The sequence below is a fragment of the Petaurus breviceps genome, unplaced genomic scaffold (genome assembly GCF_028583685.1).
Source record: "Petaurus breviceps papuanus isolate PSGF00001 unplaced genomic scaffold, PetGlider_PUasm1.0 90667, whole genome shotgun sequence".
In the NCBI taxonomy this organism is placed as follows: domain Eukaryota; kingdom Metazoa; phylum Chordata; class Mammalia; order Diprotodontia; family Petauridae; genus Petaurus; species Petaurus breviceps.
Window position 1 is genome coordinate 4,929,402 of NW_027187302.1, and position 24,301 is coordinate 4,953,702.

At 38.9% G+C, this 24,301-nt stretch overlaps 1 protein-coding gene across 1 annotated transcript in view; it reads left to right on the forward strand.

Moving 5' to 3' along the window:
• CUNH6orf163 (chromosome unknown C6orf163 homolog) overlaps positions 1-9,733 on the forward strand; it is a 32,180-nt gene extending 22,447 nt beyond the window's left edge. Inside the window, exons 4-5 of the mRNA XM_069065161.1 lie at positions 8,077-8,279; positions 9,289-9,733. Coding sequence (XP_068921262.1) covers positions 8,077-8,279; positions 9,289-9,733 — 648 coding nt within the window. The remainder of the gene's footprint in view (positions 1-8,076; positions 8,280-9,288) is intronic.
• The last annotated feature ends 14,568 nt before the right edge of the window (positions 9,734-24,301 follow it).

A 24,301-nucleotide genomic window follows, 5' to 3' on the forward strand; every position in this document is an offset into this window, starting at 1 on the left:
CCAGATTTGAACTCAGGTCTTCTTAATTTCACGCATAGCCCTCTGTCCATTGTGTCATCGAGCTGCCTCCCGTTGGTCCCCAGATAATCTACCTCAGGCTTGAGGCACTTTTTGTAAGTCGGCTTCCACTCAGAACCCTAACTCATGTGTATTTACTACAACGTGTATTTACTAGTAGACACATTAGTTCAAAGGACATCTAATCAAACAGCATAGAAAAATAAGTGACAAAGAATCCCTATACACACAGTTGTAAACTTAATAACAAGTTACTATGCCACCTGTGAGAGAAGAGGAATATATAGGGAATTCATGTGACCAGGAAACATGTAGAGTAGTACATACATTTAAGGAATATTTGGGACCAAGTAATATGTAGGAAGAGCCATGTATGTAAGGAATTCATGTCTCTAGGATATATGCATTGCTGGCCAACTCAAGTCTTAGATGCTGCAGAGCCATCTATGTCTCCTGGTAAAGCAGGCTTACTGCTTTCTCTGCTGAACTGGGTTTTCTGCTGCTCTATTTTCTCAATTGAATACTGCTTTCTTCTGTTTTGTTTTGTTTTGTCTTTTTTGCTACCACCTTCTGGTCTTTGCCAGGAAGCTTCTTTGGATCTTTTGCTTGGGTCATACCAGATAAACATCACTTCATTTTTTGACAGGATAATGTATTCAAGAACTAGGGATAGGCATAGATCAAATATATTTGGATCTCATCACATTATTTGATAAAGCCATTATGTACTTATGAACAAGATGGGGAAGTATTGATTAGATTCAATTTAATAAACATCAAGTGCCTATTGTATTCGAGGCATTCATTGTTCTAGGTATTGAAGATACAAAGACAAAAATAAATAATCCCTTCTCTCAAAGAATTTACATATTACTGAGGGTTTAGAACATGTAATCAAAAAAGTAAAGGACAAGGAAAATTGAGGAGGGAGAGAGAAATAACAACTAAGGGGATCAAGAAAAATTTCATAGAGAAGGTGTGGCATATGAACCAGTCCTTGAAAAAGAGGAAAGGATTCTAAGAAGAAAGTCCATTCTCAAGTATGAAGGATAGTTTGAGCAAATATCTCTAGGAGGGACTTGGAGTGTTAGAGTTCAGGGAATAGTCCAATATGATTGGAAAATAAAAACGTGTGAAGAGGAGGACTATGAAATAAGGCTGGAAATATACATGTCAGGGACTCCAGTTGTGGAGATTCTTAAATGACAAACTAAAGGATTTGTCTTTTATCCTTATATGCTTATATATATGTATACGTATATATACATATATATATATATATAGGCTTATATGCTGAAGATTTTTGAGCCAAAGCAATTTAAATCTCTTAGACCAGTGCCCCAGAAAGTTTATTTTAGCAACTATGTGAAGGATGGATTACAAAGGAAAGAAACTGGAAGCAGGGCAACCAATTACAAGGCTGTTATTGTATTCTAACATTAAAAAAAAAAGGCTTCATTAGATGTTTAAGGAAAATAATCGTATGTCTCATTTCCCCTTCTCAGCCTAACTCCTAAAAAATGCTTTCTGTACTCCTTGCTTTGATTTCTTCTCTTCTCATTCCTCAATTCTTTGCAATCTGGCTTCTGACCTCATCTCTCAACTGAAATTATTCTCTCTAAAGTTATGCTGTTCTCTTAATTGCCAAATCTTATGGTCTTTTCTCAGTCCTCATCCACTGTTGACCACCTTCTTCTCTTAGGTACACTCTCCTCTCTAAGCTTTTGAGACATATTAGACATTACTCCCTCCTGGTTCTCCCAGCTGTCTAATTATTTCTTCTCTGTCTCCCTTACTAGTTTATCATCCATGTCATACTTTCCCATTCAGAAGGTATTCCTTTCTTTTCTTCAGTCACTACATATTCTTTTTGTGACTTCATTGGCTCTCATGGGTTTAATTATCAAATCTATGCAGAAGATATCTGTAGCCCACATCATCAATTGCCTCTTGAGCATTTCAAACTAATGGTCCCAGAGACATGTCAAACTGAGCATGACCAAAAATGAAGTCATCATATTTCACCCTTCACCAAGCCAAACCCTCTTTTAAACTTACCTGTTTCTGTTGAAGATACCACCATCCTTCCAAGTCTCCCATTTTCATGACCATTATCCTTAACTCTGACCCCACATATCCAACCAGTTGCAAAATCTTGCTGTTCCTACTTCTACAACATTACTTGCATCCAATTCAATTTTTCTTTCCATTCTACCACAACCAGAGTTCAGGCTCTCCTCATCTCCTATCTAGAATATAGCCTCCTAATTGGCCTCCTGCTTCAAATCTCTTGTCACTCTAATCCTTCTTTTATATAGCTACCAAAGCAATTTTTCTTAAGCACAAATCTGATCAATGTTACTTCTCTAGTCAATCAACTTGTGACTCCCTATGGCTTCTAGGATCAAATGTTAACTCCTTTGTTTGACTTTTAAAGCCCTTCACAGCCTTACCCCAACCTATCTTTCCTACCTTGTTGTATATCATTTTCCCCTATGTTTTCTATAGTCCAGCTAAACTGGCCCTCTCTTTGTTCCTCTACATTTATGTAGAGCGAATCACGAGCAGCTCTCCTGAGGACTACTGCTATGAATAACTTTAAGGATCTAATTGCATAGTATAGTGAACTCTATTTATTCAACAATAAACTAAAGCAAAACATTCAAAAAATCAAAGCTTTAACAACTTGTTACTAAGGTGGCCACATAGTCTTAGACAAAACATATCGTTCAGTAAGTCACAATCTCCTCAATCAATATAGAGTACCCAAGTCAAGTCTTCTTTCATCTTGACTCCAGGCTGGCTTCCAATCATCCTTAACTGGTAATCATCCTTAAGCCAATCATCCTTAAGGGGTACCGGAAAGTACAAAGGCCATCCATCCCTAGGTCACATTAAGTCACAATCTTATCAGTCAATACAGAGTAACCAAGTAAAGTTCTCTTTCATCTTGACTGAAGGCTAGCTTCCAAACCCCATAGCTCCTCCTCCATAGGCTGACTGCTCCCAACTCTTGCCTGGATTCACCCTACTCTTACCTGGATTCACAAGTAGGCAACTCTCTGTTCCCAGTTCTATATCTCAGCCCACAGGAACTATTCCACTTCAAGCCCTTTGCAGTTTCTGTTTCTAGGAAAACAAAGCTTAACATAGCTACAACAATATTTACACATTGCTGGCACTATCATCTCAATTAACTTTCTGTCTGAGAAATCAAGCACAAATCAACAGTAAAGTCCCACGACTTCTGGGGTGTAAAGCAGTAAAGCCTTCCTTCAGTACTTCTGTAAATAGCAGTAAAGTCCTTTTTTTAGGACTTCTGTCTAAGAACAACAGACAGGGTGCTTCTGTCTGACAAAGTAGCATCAACAAAGAACAACAGACAGAGTGCTGACATCAAAAACATTCTCGCTACTTGGGCAAGTTACTTAACCCCAATTGCCCTCCAAAAAGGCAAAACAACAATAAACAACAAAACCATTCTCGCCCTCAGTTCTGCTTGGTCCCTGCTAGGGCTTGAGCTTTTATCTGCTCTGTTCCTTCCTGTTTTACCTTTTCTGTTCTGCCCTTCCTGTTCTGCTCTTTCAGCAAGCTCCTCCTACCATGGCTCCATGTGAGGACATTAGACCTAAGAAGGGCAGGGAAGGTCTCCAAACTCCCTTCGGCCTGTTAAAGACAACACAATGTATACTGCTTCCGACAAAGACTTGACACAATCAAAAGCGAGGGTCAAAGGCACTTGAATAGCTGAAACAAGCAGGAAAGTACTACTTTGCTTGCCATTACAACTCACAACTCCATCTTTCATTTGTATGCCTTTGTAGTTACTGTCACCCGTGTCTATGTACTATGTAGTTAGCCCCTGATCTGCAAAGAGCCTGATGGGAAGTATGGTTTCTCCACATAGAAGGAGGAACTGAAGGATCATGAAAGGTTCAAGCACTGGCTACACATATAGTGCTTACAACTAAAACCAGGAGAAAGCTTGATTCATAGCTTGTTCATCCAGAAGACTTTTTTTTGTTCTGTTTTGGTTTTTTGCTTTTTTTTGGAGGGGGGAAGGCAGGACAATTGGGGTTAAATGACTTGCCCAAGGTTACACGGCTAGTAAGTGTTAAGTGTCTGAGGCTGGATTAGAACTCAGGTCCTCCTGACTCAAAGGCCAGTGCTCTATTCATTGAGACACCTAGCTGCCTCCAGAAGACTTTTTAAATGAAAACTCTTGAGCTCTAGAGGTTCAATAAGGAATTATTCATTCCTATAGGACTTATAGGTTAGGAGTGGTAATGGTAGAAAGGATATGGATTCTTATTCCACAAGGGGAGAAACAACTAACTGGAGGACCCTGTTTCTGTCATGACACCGCAGTAAGCTTTAAGAGTGCTTACTCAAGGAGTGGCCAGGTGGCTCAGCGAGTAAGGGCACCGGCTCCAGTGTCGGGATGACCAGGGATTGAATCCGGGCTCAGATACTCAGCACCACACCCAGAAATAACTGGCCATGTAACCTTGAGTAAGTTACTTAGCCCCAATTGCTTTATTAAAAAAAAAAAGAGTGCTTACTCAGACAAGAGAGAAGAATATAAAAAGAAGAAAGGAAGGCCTAGTTTCTAGAATATCTGAATACAGAACCAGCAAGGCAGCTAGGTAGTACAATGGATAGAATACTGAACCTGGAATCAAGATGCCTTCACTTCAAATCCTTCCTCAGATACTTAATAGCTAAGTGCTTTACAAAAGTGTGATCCTAGGCAAGTCACTTAACCTCTGTCTGCCTCAGTTTCCTTAACTGTAAAATAACAGTTAAAATAACAGCACCTACTTTGCAGGTTTATTGTGAGGATCAAATGAGATAATATTTGTAAAGTATTTAATACAGTACCTGGCATAATATAGTTGTTTAGTCATTTTCAGTAGGTTCAGATTCTTCATAACCCCATTTGGGGTTTTCTTGACAAAGATAGTAGAGTGGTTTGCCATTTCCTTCTCCAGATCATTTCACAGATGAGGAAACTGAGACAAACAGGATTCGGTGACTTTCCCAGGGTCACACAGCTAGTAAGTGTCTGAGGTCAGATTTGAACTCAGGAAGATTAGTCTTCCTGACTCAAGGCCAAGAATTCTATCCACTGTGCCACCTAGATGCATATAGTAGGTGTTATATAAATACTTCTTCACTTCCCCTCACTCACCCAGCATCATTAATTATTTTATTTTATTTTATTTTTTGCTTTTTTTTTGGTAGGGGGAAGGCAGGGCAATTGGGGTTAAGTGACTTGCCTAAGGTCATACAGCTAGTAAGTGTTGAGTGTCTGAGGCCTAACTTGAACTGAGGTCCTCCTGACTTGAAGACCTGTGCTCTATTCATTGTGCCACTTAGCCACCCCCATCTGTCTAATCTCTAGATAATCACCTATTTCTTCCTCTGTGGTAAAAACAGTATTTCCTAGGACCTACCATAAAGACTGAGCTAGCTTTTCCTTGAATCTCATACCACATAGAGTAAACTAATTTTTCTTTTAAAAGTATCAAAACCATCCTCAAGACTTAATTGCCTCAGGAAATTAAGGCTTAAGCTGTTGATTGATAATTTCCTAGTAAACTAGGTATTAAAAATGCAAGATGTAAAGAACCACCTGGCTCTTCCTTAGGCTTCTGACTGGAAGACCAGCATGTCCATTAAAGGAACAGAGAAGCTGCATTTAGCTGAGTCACTGCCATATCCTTGCTGGATATCCTTTCCACACAATGGCTAGATAATTCTGCTTTTGATAACTGATAGACTATAAAAGAGAGATGGTGAGTGACAGAAGCTAGCATGAGGCACTATTGAACCAAACTCTAGGCTTGCTGACAGAAAAAGGTGAAAAGAATCTTGGTCTGGAGCCCCACAGTAGGGCTTGAGGTGAGTACTAGAGGGGAAGTCCCATCAATTCCATAGCCATAGATCTTTCACCTGACTCCAATATCTCCCCTTCTCCCCATGGACTTACTCTTCAATAAGTAGTGGAGATAATAGGTGATATGGTAGATAAGAGTATGCCAATAGGGTATGAACCTCAGAGACTATCTAATCCAGGCCCTGCCTTTTACAGATGAGGAAACTGAGGCCCAGACTTTGCCATGGTCACACAAGCAGTAAATTGCAAAGCTAAGATTCAAATCCATGTTTATTTCACTCCAAATCTAGTGCTCTTTTCACTATGGAGGCATAACCAGAGTAGACTACTAACAAATCACTTAACTTACCTGAAACACTAAATAAATACAAATGTGTTATAGTAACACTTCATCTATCCAAATCTGTGCAGTACAAAAGTCTTCACCTGGGCAACACAGGCCCAGGGAACAGTCAAAAGAGATACTACTAATTCCACTGGTAAAAGAGATACTTTACACTGAGGGAAATCCCTCAAACTCTTACTAAGAGTCTATTTACTCTTATTTCAGCCTCAGTATTCTCTAGATGTTCAAATTTCTAAACCCAAAGTTGATCAGAAGCAGCAAATTAGAGATGAGGAGAGAGGTTGCTATAGGCAATTTCATCAACAGAGAAGGTAACTATGTGGAGCCGAAATGGCAGAGTAGAGTCAGGAACTCAGATGAAGGCTTCCAACATTCCCTTCCAAACAACTTTAAAATAATGCCTTAAATCAAATTCTTGAGCAGCAGAGCCAATAAAAGGTTAAGGTGAGACATTTTTTCAGTCCAAGACAACTTAGTAGGTCAGCAGTAAAGGTCTGTGATACTGAGGTGGGGGTCAGTGCACATTACTGCAAGAACCAACAGCAGGCTTTAGAGGCTGCTGCAATGGTGGCAGCAGCAGCTTGGGGAGCTCTCAGCCCACAGATGGTAAGATAACTGGTCAGAAAGAGATTACAGGTTATTCTTTGCCATTATGGGGTTCAGAAGCCTATAGCATTGCCCATAGGGATTAAAACAAAAGCCTTTAAAAAGTATTTTCAAAATTCACAGTCTTCTGAAGCCTCTTATTGGAGGGGTAAATAATAAGTTATTTGGATCTTACTGGATTTATGATATATTTCATAATTATGTGATATTATTTTAATATAATTCATAATTATAAACATAGGAAATATGTTTATAAAATTCTCACTCTCCAAGAAAGGTTTGTTAGAACACAGTATCCTTTTTTTTTTTTAAAGCCATTGGGGTTAAGCAACTTGCTCAAGGTTACATGGCCAGTTATTTCTGGGTGTGGTGCTAAGTATCTGAGCCCAGATTTGATCCCCAGGTCATCCTGACACTGGAGCCGGTGCTCTTACTTGCTGAGCCACCTGAGCGCCCCTTGAGTAAGCACTCAGTTTCCTCATCTGTAAAATGAAGAGATTATAATAAGTGATCTCAGAGGTCCCTTTCAACTCTAACTCTATGATCCTACATATATTATACATTTTCCACCCCTGTTAAGAAAAAAAAAAAAGGAGGGGTAGAAAATGTATAATACATGTAGGAAACTGAGGCCCAGGGAGGTTAAATTTCCTATCCAAGGTCATTGAGATAATAAGAGGGTACCAATTAAAAAGAAATAATTGCAAGTATTATAGAGTCACCAGGAGGGCTGCAAGCCCCAAGAAAAAAGCTGTTATCTAGAGCTTCATTCATAGGATCGAAGATCTACAACTAGAAGGGACTTTAGAGTCATCTAGTCCAGTTCCAACTATTTTACAAATGGTAGGACTGAGGCCCCAAGAATTGAAGTGAATTAATTACCCAAGGTAATACAGACAATAAGTGGCAAAGCTAGAATTCAAACAAAAGTCCTCTGACTCCAAATTCATTGTTTGTTCCACTGTACCATACCCTTCCCAACCATGGAGTGTTTGGCACTACAAAGTGCCATAAAGTGTATAAAAAGTATATGAAGTATCCAAAAATGTGTCATAAACTTATAAGTACTATCTCTGTGCCAATGTTGCCAGTGCTTTATCATAGGAAACATTGCAGCTTTCCCCTCTGCAATTTATATGCATAAAATAATGCATTTATCTAATTCAGCATCATCCACTATTTAAATACTATTTTAATGTTGCTTAAGGAAACAGTGAAACTCACTAAGGAAGAGATGAGAGAGATCATGGAAAAGGAAATGAGGAGAGAAAACATGGCTGCTGAACAGCGCATGGTCCATAGAATCCAGAAGATCCTGAAGGAGTGCCAATATGAAAAGCTCCAGGCAATTGAAGAAGTCAGAGCTGAAGAACAACAAATAGCTGTTGAACTACTGAATAACCAGATGAGGTAGTCTTCAAAATCCCCAGGCAAAAGTTCTATTTTTTTTTCTATCCAAAACACACTAAGTAAGTGATAAAAGACTTTTTGTTGAGGTTTCCCTAAGGGTTCCATCAGAAATGACCACCATGAGATAATGTGGTGAATAATAGTGGGATCCAGGTTGTAAAACCATCCTTATTCATAGTTGAGGTGGGGTGAAATAGTAGAGTAGGTCAGGGGATTTAAAGAGATTTAGGAATTGAGATATTGGATAGTTATATAGCTATATTTGATAGATTGGATAGAGACTGGATACAACTCAAATACCACCTTCTACATGAAGCCTTTCTAGTTCTCCCTCAATTATAAATGCCCTCCTTCTCTAACTACCTTATATTTAGGATAGGGATTGAGACTGAACCTGTCATTTCATTGGTTTCCTCAGGTGAGGAAACTCCCTCCATCATTGCCATTTGCACCTTCTCTGTCATTTAGAACAGAAGTCAGCAGAATAGTAGCTCAAAAGCTAAAATCGTTGCAAATTAAAAATGATTTTTACATTTTTAAAAATAAGTTTTTATTATATTTAAAAGTCTAGAAACTTTTTGTAGTTCACAGCTTTAAAACAAACAAACAAGAAATGGGCCAGATTTGAACCCTGAGGGTAATTTGCTGACCCCTGTTTTTAGAGAGTTGTCCAGACCACAGAAATGTTAAATGACTCTCTGGAGAGGATCACGCAAGTTAGTATGTGACAGAAATGAGACTTGAACTCAGGTCCTCCTAGGCTCTCTGCCGTGTCATACCATTCTTTCATCTTTTATTTATTTTTAAAATGTTTATTCTGTAATCACATTATTGCCTGACCCACTAGAATGTAAGCTTCTTGCAGACAGGGAATCATTTCATTCTTTGTATTTGTACTCCCAGCACCAAGCCAGTGGTTGGCATATAAGAGCCAATGAATCCATGAATGGGTTGATTATCAATTGATTGATAACCTCCCAATGGTACAAATCTTTGTCATTATTTTTAGGAAGAATGAAGAGAAAATCCTGGAAGCTGGGATTCTCTCTCACAAGACTCTTGAAAAAAGTATAAAAGATGTCGCCAGAGCCACGGAGTATCAGATGAACATCGCCTTTAGCCTCAGCCAAAAAGAAAAGGAAGAAGAAGTTAATGAAGTGCTACAGGAGGTGGAGAGCCTTCATAAGGCTGCTATAAGGAAAGTTTGCAAAAAGCTGACCCTCACTGAAGACAAGCTGCAAGAGAAGACAGAGCAGCTGGAGAACATGACCCACTGGAAGGACTTCCTAGAGGAGGAGCTGCTGGAAACCCGTGAGGCATTTCAGAAATACATCAATTCTACATTTCCTATGCTTGCACCCGGGCAAGCAAATTTTATTCTACCACTGAGAAAGAAACCACCCAGTGATATAGAAAAATACATTGTAGCCAGTGTTGAACAACTTTCCAGTTGAGATTGCTCTGAAAAGCCAATTGTTATTCTGGTCACCAAATAAATTCATTCAATGAGCATTCCTTGGGTACCTCTTAGGGTTAGGCAGCTAGGCAGCCCAGCTGGAGCAATGGACTTGGCATCAGGAAGACCTGATGTCAAATACTACCTCAGCCACTTACTAGATGACAGACCCTGGTTAAAGTCAGTCAGTCAATAAGCATTTATTAAATATTTACTGTGTCCCAGGCACTATGGTAAACACTGGACAACAAGGAGAGGGAAGAAAGCAGTCCTTGCCTTAGAGGAAGGTGCATTCTGATCAAGTAAACAACTAGATACATGTAAGATTTGTACAGAATAGATGAAGGTAATCTAAAGGAAGAAGACATCAACAGATGGAGGGATTGGTTAAGGTTTCATGTACAAGGTAGGATTTGAGCTAAGTCTTGAAGAAAGTGTAAGGATAAGAGGGGGTTAAATTGTAACCTAGCACAGTTTTAGGTAGTAGTCTTTTATAATTTCCCAGCACCTTCCAGGAACAGGTGCACATACTGGAATCAAAGTAAACAGATTGTTCTGTTAATGTTACGTCAATGTTATTGATGCCCCTAGGTCATGATAAACTTACCAGTGAAGAAATAATGGAATGATGGATGACTCTGGGCAATACTTGTATTGAGATAACTTCTGAGAAATAGTTGTATTAAAATAAGTTCTAAGAAATGGTGGTAATGTACACAAGTTGGTTTAGATACCCATAGAAGTTTTTGTTCTGTTACCTGTATTTTTTTTTAAAAGCATTGTTGTGGATTTCTCTTGTAGTCTCTTCCACAAACTACCTATACACATGGATATTCTCTGGATGCTCCTATTTTCCTCTTTCCATGAGCTCAGTTATTTCAACGATTGTCTCCATATACATTCGTCTCAACCTAACAGAAGCCAGGTACTCCCAAAGGAGAAGAAGGGGCAGAGCATTCCAGGCATAATCTTGCTTTGCTGAAAGGGTGTTGAATACAGGGTTGGCAACAGACCCTGACTGTCATCATAGAACAAGCCTGGCTAATTATGGGGAAACTTGTCTCCAGAGGATTGGTTACTAAGTGACTAAAGAAGGGGAAAGAAAGGAAATAAGCATTTATATGATGCCTACCATGTGTATGGGAAAGGTAAAAGTGTGGTTTCTCAGAGACTGTCTGCTAAAGTAAGTCCTTAGGTCTTAGGCCTAAGTTTTCATTTTTTATTAGAAATTATGTGACTTTGAAACTTTAGAAATCTTTTTGTATAGTTGCTCTATTCTAGTCAGTCCTTCTCACCCAGCTTACCATGAAAGAGTTAAGTTTCTATAGAACTGCAAGAATTGCTGAACAAGACTACTGATAAGGGAGAACAGGCAGTAACCTTGGAAAAGAAGCTCAGTCCCTGGTTCCCAGAAAAACTCCTAGATAATACTAAAAATAATGAAGAATGGAAGGAGCTGGCAGCAGCAGGTGGATTTGACCAATCAAGGGACAGACAGTAGCCTTGGGACCCTCAAGTCCAGATGAGAATGTATCAAGGGAGACTGAAAGGAGGGTTCCAGTATTCTGAGGTTGTAATACACTGACCTAACGCACCTAATGTATTATGTAACAAGATTAGAGCCTCATTAGTAATAATTATATTAATATTCACAACCTTTGCTTATTTACCCCAGCTTTAGCTTATGTACGGCAGCCTTCTCTCTCTCTCTCTCTCTCTCTCTCTCTCTCTCTCTCTCTCTCAGAGAGAGAGAAAGATTCTAATAAATCTTTCTACCTTCACTTTCAGAGGTCTCTGAGTAGTCAATTTGGGTTAGGGTCTCTGTATCCCACACACATGTGTCAGGCAATGTGCTAAGTGCTTTACAAATATTATCTTGCTTAATAAATTATAGTCCAGTCACTCCATATCATGAAGCTTTGGGAGGAAGTGCCAAACTAATAAAATCAAGGATCTTTGGGATTGTTTTAATTAGATATATGTGATAAAAGGGCAGCATGGTGATAAAGAAGCTGGTTTGGAGAAAGAAGCCTTGGGTTCAAGCCCCACCTTTTGATATTTACTGGCTAAATGACCTTATAGGAATAATTACAGATTCACATAGGTAGAGGGGATTTCTTCACTGAGCATTCCCTACACTCGTGATAACATAAGAGAGTCAACCAATATTTTTTAGGTCTCAATATGTGCCAAGAACTGTGCTTAGTGAAAGAGATACCTCACTACTCCCACAAAGATGACATGAAATATTATGATATGATATATAACCTCACATTTATAGAATTCTTTGTAGTTATAAAGCATTTTGTGTATGTAATTTAATTTTCACAACAACCCTGTGATATAGGTAATGAAAGCATTTTTAATATCCTCATTTTACATATGGGGAGACTAAAAACCATAAGATTATTAGCAGCAATAAGAGTAATAACAATAACAATAATAAACACATTTCTATCGCATTGAAGGTTATCTTTTGTGCTTCCTTCTAATCAGCCTCTTGAGATAAATAGTAAAATATTATTATCCCCATCTTACTTATGAAACCAAAGTTTAGGGGATGAATGCTTTGCCCATGGTGATTATATCAACATAGGGATTCCAATTCAGTTGTCCCGAATCCAGACAATAATAGCTAGAATTTCCATAACACTTTTGTGAAGGTTTGTGAAGTGTTTTACACATATTGTATCATTTTATATTCACAATAACCCTGGGATGTAGGTGCTATTATTGTCTCCATTTTACGGATGAGGAAATGGAAACGAAGAGAAGTTAAATAGCTTGTCCCAGGTCACATAACTAGTTGAGTGTCTGAGGTAGGATTTGAATTTAGGACTTTTCTGACTCCAAGACCAATACTCTATCCATGACTACACTAGGTAGCTTCCCCAATTCAACTCTTTTATCACTCCATTTTTTCTCACTTGTAATCCAACTCCCAGTGCAAAATTTTTCTCACTATTATTATATCCCTGACAATTGCTCCTTCTTCTTTTCCTACACACATGCCCAGGTCTCCCTCACTCCAAAAATACTATTACTTTGACCCTGCCAGTCCATCAGTCTCTCTTCCTATTTCTCTTCTCCACTTCACATCCAGACTCCTAAAAACTGATTCTTCCACTGCCTCACCATCCACCAAACTCCTCAGCCCCCTAAATCTGGCTTTCATACTCACTGCTTTCCTGAAAAAGCTGTTTCCATCCAATGGTCTTTTTTTAAAAAGGCTTCACTTCATCTACCTACATCTTTCTGAAGCATTTGTTATTTCATCATTATTACTTAGCTACTTACACAGTCTTCCCACCAACTGCCCTATAAAAATGGGCAGGGGCCAAAGAGTAAGAGGATTTTGCTACACACATAATTGGTGTTTAACATATTTTTAATAGGACTAAATTGAATTGAATTTCCCCCTCAGATTCAAAAGTAATACTAATGCCTTCCCTCTGAGCTTATCTCCAATTCATTACACACATACGTGTGTATGTATATATTACGTATGTATGTTTGTATATCTTATTCGCACATAACTATTTTTCTCTCCCCATTAGACTGTGAGTTTCTTGAAAGAAGAGGTTGCTCTTTAGCCTCTCTCTTTGTTTCCCCAGTGTTTAGCACAGTATCCGACACATAGTAGGTGCTTAATAAATGCATGTTAGCAAGCATCAGAGAAGAGACTGAAAATCCAATCTTCTGATTCTAAGTCTAGTGCTCTGCCAACTATACCATATTGCCTTTCCCAATGAGTTCTCTAAGTCATTGGGCGACCATGTGAGAGAGTAAGGATAGTTCAGATATTCTAAGAGCACTACTGGAAAAATAAGTCAAACACAGGACCCTATTGATAGTGAGATCTTGAATCAAAAGTCTTGGTTGCCCTGATGTTGGTTGCTGTTATCTTTGATTGGCAGCATCTCATCTCAGCCAGCCTATTTAGGAGTCCAGTTAGCAAGGAAGAGGCCAAAAACAGAATTTGCCAAGGAGAAGCAGCTTGTTTCCATGACTCAAGGTAATTTTTTTAAAGGAGCAATCAATACTGGCATCCTCTTTGCAAGCAGGTCTGTGCTCTTGGAGAAAAATTTCTGCTGAAAAGCAGTGTTAAAATAACCAACATTGCTAAGCAGGCTCTTCACCAAGGAGCTAGTTGAAGAGTGAGGTCTTCTCTTAAAACTCAGGGTAAATATTTCAAAATCCCCTAGCACATCATAATGTGACTTTGCTTTCTAATTTTGAAGGACAGGAGACAGTGCCAGATTTACACACAAGTAAACTATAATTTGGGATAGTGGTGCTCAGAAGTTATACCATGGCACTTTAATGAACTGTGAATTTTACTAGGGGGTGCCATGAAATTTTTGATATTTCATTATTGCAGATAAAAGTAAGTGTGCAAATAATTTTGCCCAGTACATATTTACCTAGTGTGTAAGTATATTTGCAAAACAAACAAAATTTGCCCATTACATAAATATATTAACCTTGGAACAGTTCATGCCCTGAATTCACAAAGAACTCAACAAAAATGGCCACTCATATTGCAATGCAACTGCTCTGTCTAGTCCTACTAACTCTTCCATAACAATGTTGACAACTTTAGTATTCAGTGTGCCATAAATGCTCATGGCAAAGAAGGCAGTGCCATGAATGAAAACATTTGGGAACCACTCGTGTAGGATCTCAGCTCAGGTTTGTCTTCCATCTTCCCTCAAACCCACTAAATTTCTCATTTTACCTAATTGACTAAATAAAGCAAATAGGACTATCTCTGACTTTTCTCTCTCAGAGCCGAGTCCTCAGTTCTACCTCTTAATCCTTTCACATTCATCCCCTCTGTTCTAGTTCCACTGCAATCATCCTAGTGCAAGGTGCCATTATCAACTGACTCAGCTATTGCAAAATTCTCCTAATAACTTCCTGGGAGGCAATGTGGTATAGTAGAAAGAGCCTTGACTCAAGTCAGAGAAACAGTTTAAAATCCTGAATCTGATGCTTACTTAAGCATATGACTTTGGGCAAATCACTTAACCTTTCTGGTTTCCTCACTTATAAAATTAGAAAGTTGAATTAGTTGGCCTCAAGGCTTCCTTCCAGCTCCAAATCTATGTCCTAAGTCATTTCTCTGCTCAGAATTCTCCAGTGGCTTCCTGTTGCCTTTCAGGTAATGTTCTTAACTCCTTTGCCTGATCCTCAAGGCATACCTGGTGCAACTCTATCTTTCTGGACGGTTCTCCTATCATTGTCCTCTATACCCTGTATCCCACAGCCAAACTGGACCACTCTTTGTTCCTGAAACCCTTCCTACCTACTCCCCTACCTCTTTGCCTTTAATAGGTTGGTCCCTATTCCTGCTGAATTCCTACCTTCTTTTTAAAGCCCAACCCATGAATGCATTTGGAGTCAGAGAAATAAGTGAAGATTTTTTTCATTGAAAAAATTGGCTTTTAGTAAAGTGAGCCAAGATTCTGATTTTTAAAAAGACATCAAATAGCTGCCCTGTTGATGATCAGCATCTTGGTTTGTGACTTACACTGGAACAAATATGGTGATTCTAGAGAAAATGAAATCTAACCCCAAATCTCAAGGCCTTAGTATTTTATGATTGTAGATTCCTGATTATGTGACATTTATCATTATGAATTATATGTTATATTACATCACATGTACTAAATGTATTAAAGTCCCTGAGCATGAAGTGGAAAGCAGGAGGAAGGAGGGCTTGTCTTATGGTCCAGTCAGGGTTTGCTGAAATCCTGAGGTAAGCCTAGTTTTGGAAAACTGTTTCATTTTTGAAGTACTTACCTTCTAGTTACCAGCCAGAACAGCTATGCCTTAAGATTCATTTGAATATTGAGTAGATTATCACGTGGTGGTGGTGGGGAGGCCATGGTGCACGACTCAGGAAGCTCTATGATCTTGAACTGGTGGCCCTAGTGGGCAGAATTTTTCTTTTTCAACTAGACAGATGCTGAAATACTAATCATTAAACTGATTTTGGGTGTGAGGGGCATAAGTCCTCTCAAGCAGCATGACTCAGTTCATAGGACCATATATTTAGAGCTGGAAGGGGACCTTAGAGGACATCTAGTCCAATCCATTCATTTTATACAATTAGGAAATGGTTAAGCTAGGACTGAGACTCCAGTCTCATAATTCCAAGTTCAGGGTTCTTTTTACTGTTTCTTGATCAGTCAGCTTTGCTTTAAGTACACACGCTACATTTAATTTTAAGAAGAAGCAACATAAAGGAGAGGAGTAGATACTCTTTTAGGAAAGCCTCATGGTCTGACTTAATAGAATTTGATGATCTAATTCCAAGCAGCCTTGCATAGGAGATTCCCATTCCAACATGAATTAGACTGGAAAACCTCCAAGCTGCCTTATAGTTTTGAGACTCTGTGATTCTTTGCTATTAGTCTTATAACTAACTGTATCCCCAATAGGCATCTAAATGAGAAAGGAGTGCTCACATTTCATGAAGACAGACAGGCCTAGAATGGGCCTCATGATGTATTGTCTGCAAATGATGAAGCAAATAAATAAATGACAGAAAAGCCCTGAAATAACGTATTAAAAATGAAAGAGGTCTTTTTTTTAGTGTCTTTTTTAAAGCTCAGAGAGCAAAGATAATAGAACATTATAAATTTCAAGTTTAATTACACTTAATTTGGAGAGGATCCAGGCAACATTGACCTACTTCTAGCCACTAGCTATTGAATGAGCTAAACTAATTATGAAAAGCAAATTTATTTTCTCCCACCCCAAATTCATTACAGTCAGTATCTTCAGTCTTTGGGGTTGTCTGCATTTAGAGAATAGAGATAGAAGAGGTCAACTGATCCATGCCCTTCATTTTATAGAGGAGGTAACTGAGGCCTAGAAAAGTGACTTGCCCAAGGTAAATGAGGGGAGCAGGATTACCATCATTAAGTGTAAATTATAACCTTTCTAATATAAGTAGCACTTAGAATTGTTTTAGTGCAAATGGGTAAAAAATTGCGCTCAACTTAGTTTTCACCTTAGAAGGATTAAGCTCATCGATTACATCAATCGATACAAGAATTTTTCAAATAATTTTTGCTATAATTGTCCTCTCTGTGCAAATGTGCTTTAAATACAAAGAATTACAAGCAGACATTGTAGTTTTACTTTGAAATAAACATTTTCAATCTATTATCACTAGTATGTGCAAATGTATTGCATCAGGTAATGCTGTTTGGTCCTTTGAGACATTTTTTTTTGCAAGGGGGAAGGCAAGGCAATTGAGGTTAAATGACTTGCCCAAGGTCACACAGCTACTAAGTGTGTCAAGTGTCTGAGGCCAAATTTGAACTCAGGTCCTCCTGACTCCAGGGTTGGTACTCTATTCACTGAGCCACCTAGCTGCCCTGTTTGAGGCATTTTAAAATCTTGATCTTTCTTAATAGAAGGTAAAAGTTTGAGGGGGGGAATGGGGGAGTGTTCTAGACTATTATTTCACCTTACAGGGAATTTCTAGTGTGGAAACAATTATTTTATGTAATTCCTGCTGCCTTCTTATGGAATAATTTATTTAAATCATTTTGAAACAAGCTATTTACTTCAAAGAAATTTCTTATTTTTGCTTTATATGTTGCATTTCATCATCATCATCATTTATTTATATAGCATTTTAAAGTTTGTTAAGTGCTTTATAGATCTCATTTTATTCTAACAACATTTGGAAGTAAATTCTATTATTATCCCCATTTTACAGATGAGAAAACTCAGGGAGACAGAGGTTAAGTGTTTGCCCATGATGACACATAAAAGGAGTATGAGAGGCAAGGTTTGAACCAACTGAAAGCATTAAACCCCATGATCAGGAATAAAATACAGTGAGACATCTTGGTGCAGTGTAAAGAATGTGGAATTATTATTAGTCAGAAGGCTGCTGGGCTTCAAATCCCAGGTCTGCTCCTTACAAAATCATTTCACCTCTCTCAGTTTCATCACCAATCAAATAAAAGGATTGGACTAGATGACCTCTAAGGTTCATCCAGTTCTATATCAACAACCCTATGAAAACCAAGACTACAACATTTATTTCACCAGCACAGCTCCAGAAAAACCCAAATATACCTGTATCTTTTCAAATAATTGGAAACTGAAGTTGAGTAGTATAAAAAGAATACTGAAATTGGAAAGTTTAGAGATCAAACTCTTTAGGAATTCTTTTCACAATCAGTTCATCAGAGACATAATCAACATGCATTTATTAAGCACTTACTATATACATTAGGCACTGTCATCACTGCTGTGGATACAAAGACAAAAGTGCAACCCTGCTGTTAAGGAGACACAACAAATACATATGTAATTAGACACAAAATAAGTAAAAGGATATTTGGGGTAGAGAGGAGGCGCTACCTGCTGGAGTGAACAGGAAGGGCTTTGTAAGGCTTAAAGGAAACCAGAAATTCCAAGAGATGGATGTGAGGGGGAAGGGTTGCAGTCTAGACATGAGGGACATCTAATGCAAAGCAATGGAGTGCTGTGTGCAAAGAATGTCAAGAAAGGCAGTTTGGCTGAACCATCGCATGGAAGAAAATAATGTGTAACAAGTCTGGAAAGGTAGGTTGGAGGTAGGTTGTGAAGAGCTTGAAATGACAAACAGAGGTGTTTATATTGGCTCGGAGAGGTAAAAGGGAGTCACTAGAGTTTATTGAGTAGTAAAGTGATATAATCAGACCTGTTCTTTAGGAGTGTCATTTTTACAGCTATGTGGAGAGTAAAGCGCTGGCCCTGGAGTCGGGAGGACCCGAGTTCGGTTCCAGCCTGAAACACTTAACACCCACACAAAAATACTAGCCGTGTAACCTTGGGCAAGTTACTTAACCCCAAAATTGCCCTCCAAAAGGCAAAAAAAAAAAACTCTTCATGTTTTTGTGACTGTGATAGTAAGAGTGATAATATTGATGAGTGCTTTTAAGGTTAAAAAAACTTGCATATTTAAGACTTCTAAGGAAAATGACACTTCCATATATTGATGATTCTGCTTAGTCTGTAAGAGAATGCTTTGGATCTTGAATGATTTGTTAACCATAAGGTTTCCTCACTATTATATTTGAAAATTAAGATAAACTGAGAGATGAAGTTCTAAGTATGCTCAACGTATTAGTCCAGAATAACTGATAAATTGGGTCAACGGCCTTCCTCAATAACCCTGAGTGAGGACTATTAAGCATAGTTATATCTTCCCTCTGTTTGGCCTGACAGTAAGTCATTTGGACCTCCCATGGCAAAGGTGAGACAATCCCAATTAGCAGACATTTTAATACGGAGTTGGGTTATGGGTCATCTCAGCTCTTCCCCATTACTTCCTCATTTGGAGATGGGAGTAATCTTTAGGTAACAGGCTTAGGCTGCATACAATGGGAGTAGTCTGCAGCAGATTTGCTTGAATCATGAGAATTTGGGTTAAATGGGTGGTGGGTGAGGTTTCAGAGAAACTTGCATTTGAGTTAAATGGGTGGTGGGTAAGGATATGAAGGTGGACAATACCAGGGTTGAGATACAAACTGAAATAATAGAACTGAGCCTCAAATGACCAGAGGCTACGTGAGTAAAAGATGTAGGTAATTACAAGAAAAAAGCTTGATCTTTAGGCAAATTTCTCCAGATCTTGTTGTTTGTCCTTCCTTTTTGAAGAGGACCAATAATGACCTCATGGGGTGATGACCTGACTACTGCCTGAATTGGATTTAGAGGCCAGAGTTATACAAAGTCATCAGCTTCACTTTCTCTTCCAGAGTCCAGTGGCAAGACAGAAGTCAAGACAACTGGTTTTGAGGCCTATCACTTACCCTCAACATGCTTTAGCCTGTCTGCTAATATGGTTTACCACAGTATGGCCACTGCACATGCTACAGCTTTTGGAGTCATGAATGAGAGTTGGCTGCCAGGTAGATACCAAAGGTAGACGAGCATCCCTGAAAGGGTTCAACAAGCTCTTATACCAGTCCTCCTTGAACACCCCATATACCCTGGGATGTAGGTGAGGGGTGAAGTTACTAGGGCAAGGAGTTTAGACTCACAAGGCATAGAAGAGTATTAACCTATGTCTAAATCTTAAAAAATAGAATTAAAATCAATTTTCAATTTTATACTCACTGCCATAAGCCTCATTGGCCTAAAGTTCCTATTTTGGTGTACAATGAATTGCCTTACTGTAAAAAGCTGGGTGGTTAAAAAGAAAAAAAAAATGAAAAAACCTATCACTGTCTTTCAGGAAAAAATGCTGATTTTCTAAGGAAACTTCCAGAAATTAAAATTCAAATGAACACAAACATAGAGGTAATCCAGATTTAATACTGATTCTGAAGAAGTATCAAAGAGGGGAATGTGGGAGGAAAATAGGTATCACAACCATTTTTCCACAGCTTGAAGGAAAAATAATATAGAAATACCCCCAACCACCTGGTAGCCTAATATTGGAAAGTTCCCAACTCCCATGCAAGGACATTATAAAGCAAATGGCCTCATCTACTGTTGAAACAAGTATTAGTGGGTCCTTGGATAAGAAATTAAGAGACCCCGCAGTTTTCTTGTAAAAGGATTGCTTTCACAATCATAAAATGTATTTGGTCTCTCCCCCTTGTCTCTTGTATACATGAACAGGGAAAGTTTTCTAGCTCAGGTAGTAAATCCTGCAACTTTCATTCCAAATATACTTCCCCTTTCTCCCTTGACATCCCTTTTTTTCCCTCTACTTCTCCAACTCCTGTGAAATGCTTTACTTTTTTTCCTAAATTGCTGCAGATTGTCTGTGTTCTCTAAGCAGCATTGAAAGTTATAAAAACCAAATCTGTACCCCAGGGATCTGAACTTGCTTTCAGCAAAAGAAGATTCCTCAACACGCTAATCTATTTACTTTTAATTTGACTTTCTATCTTTGACCTACAGTCATTCAACCAACTGATGGGTATGCCTCCCTGAAAAGGTTGAGAGAATTTTCCAACAGACATAACCACCGAGTTATGTGACCCTAGCATTCACCATGATTACCTGATGACAGATATTTGAATTACGGGCAAAGCGCCTAAGAAGACTTAACCATGCTTCTAGGAGGCATGTCATGCAAATCCAAACATATTTCAAAGATGAGAATACAGAAGATGATGACAGGGAACTCCAGAAAAGTGATTATTTAAGAATGTTGTAGGCTAAAAAAGAAATTGTATGGCTTGCTTCAAATTCATTCAATTTGAACTTCAAATATTCCCCAGATTGTAAGTCATACTATTAAGAGTAACAACAATAACTAACATTTATATAGCATTTTAAGATTTATAAAGTACTTTATATACATTACCTCATTAGTAGACACTAGACCTAGAGTCAGGAAGACCTGAGTTCAATCTTGCCTCAGACACTTACTAACTATGTGACTGTGTGGGATAGAGACCACTACCAAATTTTAAAAATCAGAGTCTGAGTCAGAATGCAGAAAGAGTCTTGTATTCTTTCTCATGAGAAAGGGCACAGGGCTAGTCACTCAACAGCATTAGCCAGGGAGTACAAATTGTGGAAGCATCCAAATCCTAACCCAGCCCACTCCCCTGTCCAGTCTCACCATTGGTTGGTGAGGTAGGCTCACAATCTCAAACTAATGGGCCCAAAGCAATCTCAATCCTTCATTACCATAACTATTCGTGAATTAGTATCCTATCAGAGGATGGTGTTTTCCAATCCCTCATTATGCACCAAATTTGGAGATAGCCAATGAGAGTTACAGTTGACAATCCTTTATTATTATAATTATTCATTTGACCTTCCATCCAATCAGAAGGAAACATCCTTCAATACCTTACTTATGCACATCTACACACCAAATTTGGGGTGCAACCAAGTTGAAGAAGGCTAGTATTGTTTCCTTAGTTTCAGTTACTGCTTTCCAGGCCTGTGGAAACTTAACCCTTTGCTATCCTCACAGTGACCCTGGGCAAGTCACTTACACTTTCAACCTGAGTTTCCTCATCTGTAAAATGAGGATAATAATAGTACCTACTTTACAAGGTTGTACTGAGGATCAAATGAGATAAAATAAGAAAGTGTTTTGCAAATTTTAAAGCACTGCATAACTGTTAGCTAAAAATTGTAGTAGGTGTAGTACAGTAGTATTAGTACTGGTAGATTTTAATTGTGCACCCACTATATTGTTGAAAGGACATTTTGGACTTCATTTGGACTTTTGTCTTGATTTTAGCAAGGCAAAACTCAGGACAAAGAGAATTAAAAGGAGTTTATTATAAGTAGATCAAGATAGCAACACATTGACTGGCTGATCACTGGAGATCAGTGATGGCTTCAAGATGGGGTCAGTTTTTATTGGTAATTTTCATAATGAGATAAAGGCAGTTCAGACAGGTCCACATCAGCAAAAGAGGTCAGGTCCTTGCCTCTCAGCTCCTCCCCAAGGTAGCAAGTACATGACAGTTTTCAGGTAAAGACAGGGAGGGGGTGACTTGATTACATGACAAATATCAGAAGACTGGGCAACATCTCCCCCCAACACTGATTGACAAGCAAATCTGGGAACAGTGGATCACTAAGTCCACATGACTTTTTTTTTTGCCTTTTTTTTTGGAGGGCAATTGGAATTAAGTGACTTGCCCAAGGTCACACAGCTAGTTTTTGTGCTAAGTGTCTGAGGCCACATTTGAACTCAGGTCCTCCTGACTCCAGGGCCGGTGCTCTATTCACTGCACCACCTAGCTGCCCCTAGTCCACATGACTTTCAATAATATGTACTGGACAAAGTGATATTGCTTAAGAAGTAGTGGGAAAAGCCTGGAACTCAGGGTCACAATCTTTGATAACAACAACAGCTGGCATTTATAGAGCATTTTAAAGTTTGCAAAGCTTTTTTATGAATTTTCCCCACTTTTACCTGTGCAGATAACTGGGAAAGAACCAAGTTGGGACACACTGAGTGAACAAGACAGGGAAATGAGCTTGGGAAACCTTCAGATAAAAGTGCTAAATTGCTCATTTAGAGGCCACACTTGAACCTGAGTAGGAGTTGAGTAGGGGATGGATACTTTTACATCACAGGATATGCATCCTTTTAATGGTTCATCCTTTTAAATGCCTACTTGCATTCTGGGAATCCTGCACAAGTGACCTGGATGAACCCCTCAACAGAGATTCAGTTAGAGTCCAGGAAAGCTCAGTAAGCAATGGATGGTCAAGAAAGAAGGCAGGTGGCAGGACAAACTGGTCTCCTCATAGACGTACTCTCATAAGTCTCTCTAGGATAAAGAATAGACCAGGGGTGGGGAACCTGTGGCCTCAAGGTCACATGTGGCCCTCTAGGGCCTCAAGGGTGGCTCTTTGCATGACTCCAAGTTTTCCCAAACTTCACAAAACAAACCCCTTTTAAAAAAGGATTTGGTCAAAGGGCCACACTTGAGGACTAGCGGGCCACATGTGCCCTTGAGACCACAGATTCCTCACCCTTGGCATAGACTCTCTAACCTGACATTTAAAACTTCCACAATCTAGCTCCCACCTACCTTTCCAGATTTATTCCATATTACTTCCTTCCCAAACTTTTAGGTTTCAGTCAAACTTGCTTACAACATCCTATCTCAGGGGTGGGGAACCTGTGGCCTCGAGGTCACATGTGGTCCTCTAGGTCCTCAAGTACAGCCTTTTTTTGTTTCAGTTAAAGGCCACACTTGAGGACCTAGAGAGTCACATGTAGCCTCAAGGTTGCAAGTTCCCCACACTGTCCTAACTGCTCACCTTTGTATACTGTCTGTGCCCCATGCAGTTTGGAGATGGGAGGGGGGGGGGAGGCAGAGCTTTAGTTATGGAGTGGGCCCTGTGTTTGTTCTCCAGTTCCTTCCCTTACTCTGTCTGTGACCTTGAGCAAGCTACTTGATTTATCTAGACCTTGATGTATTCATCTGTAAAATGAGGGAATTCGCTTTATAATCTCTAAATTCCCTTCCAGCTCTAAATCAATGCTCTTCTATGACCCCTCCTCAACTCCAATGTATAGAATCCCTAGATTCCCTCAAAGCACAGCTCAGGTACTCCCTCTTAAAAGTAGCCTTTCTTAATTTCCCCAGTTGTTAGTTCTCTCTTCTTCTTCAAATTATCTTGCATTTACTTTTCTGTGTACATGTTGTAAACTCCTCAACAGAATGTAAGCTTTGAAGGCAGGAACTGTTCCATTTTTTTTCCCTTACACTTCCAATTCAGCACAGTACCTGGCAAATAGTTGGTGCTTAATAAATATATAGTTCTTGATTAGATAAATGAATGTATATTTTTAGCCAAATGTAAGTTTTTTAAGAGCAGGGATAGTTTCATTTTTGTCTTTATATCTCCAGTGCCTTGCACATAATAAGGGCTTTATAAATATTTGTCAAGTCAAATTGAAGTCTGATCTTTAAAACTTGCTGTTAGGTATGAAATATAACCCCTCCTGGATCACTGCTTTATCATGACGTAGAGGCCCTTTGTGTAACTCAATGAAACTATGAGCTATGCCATGTAGAGTTACCCAATGAACAGGTCATATTGGAAGGTTCTG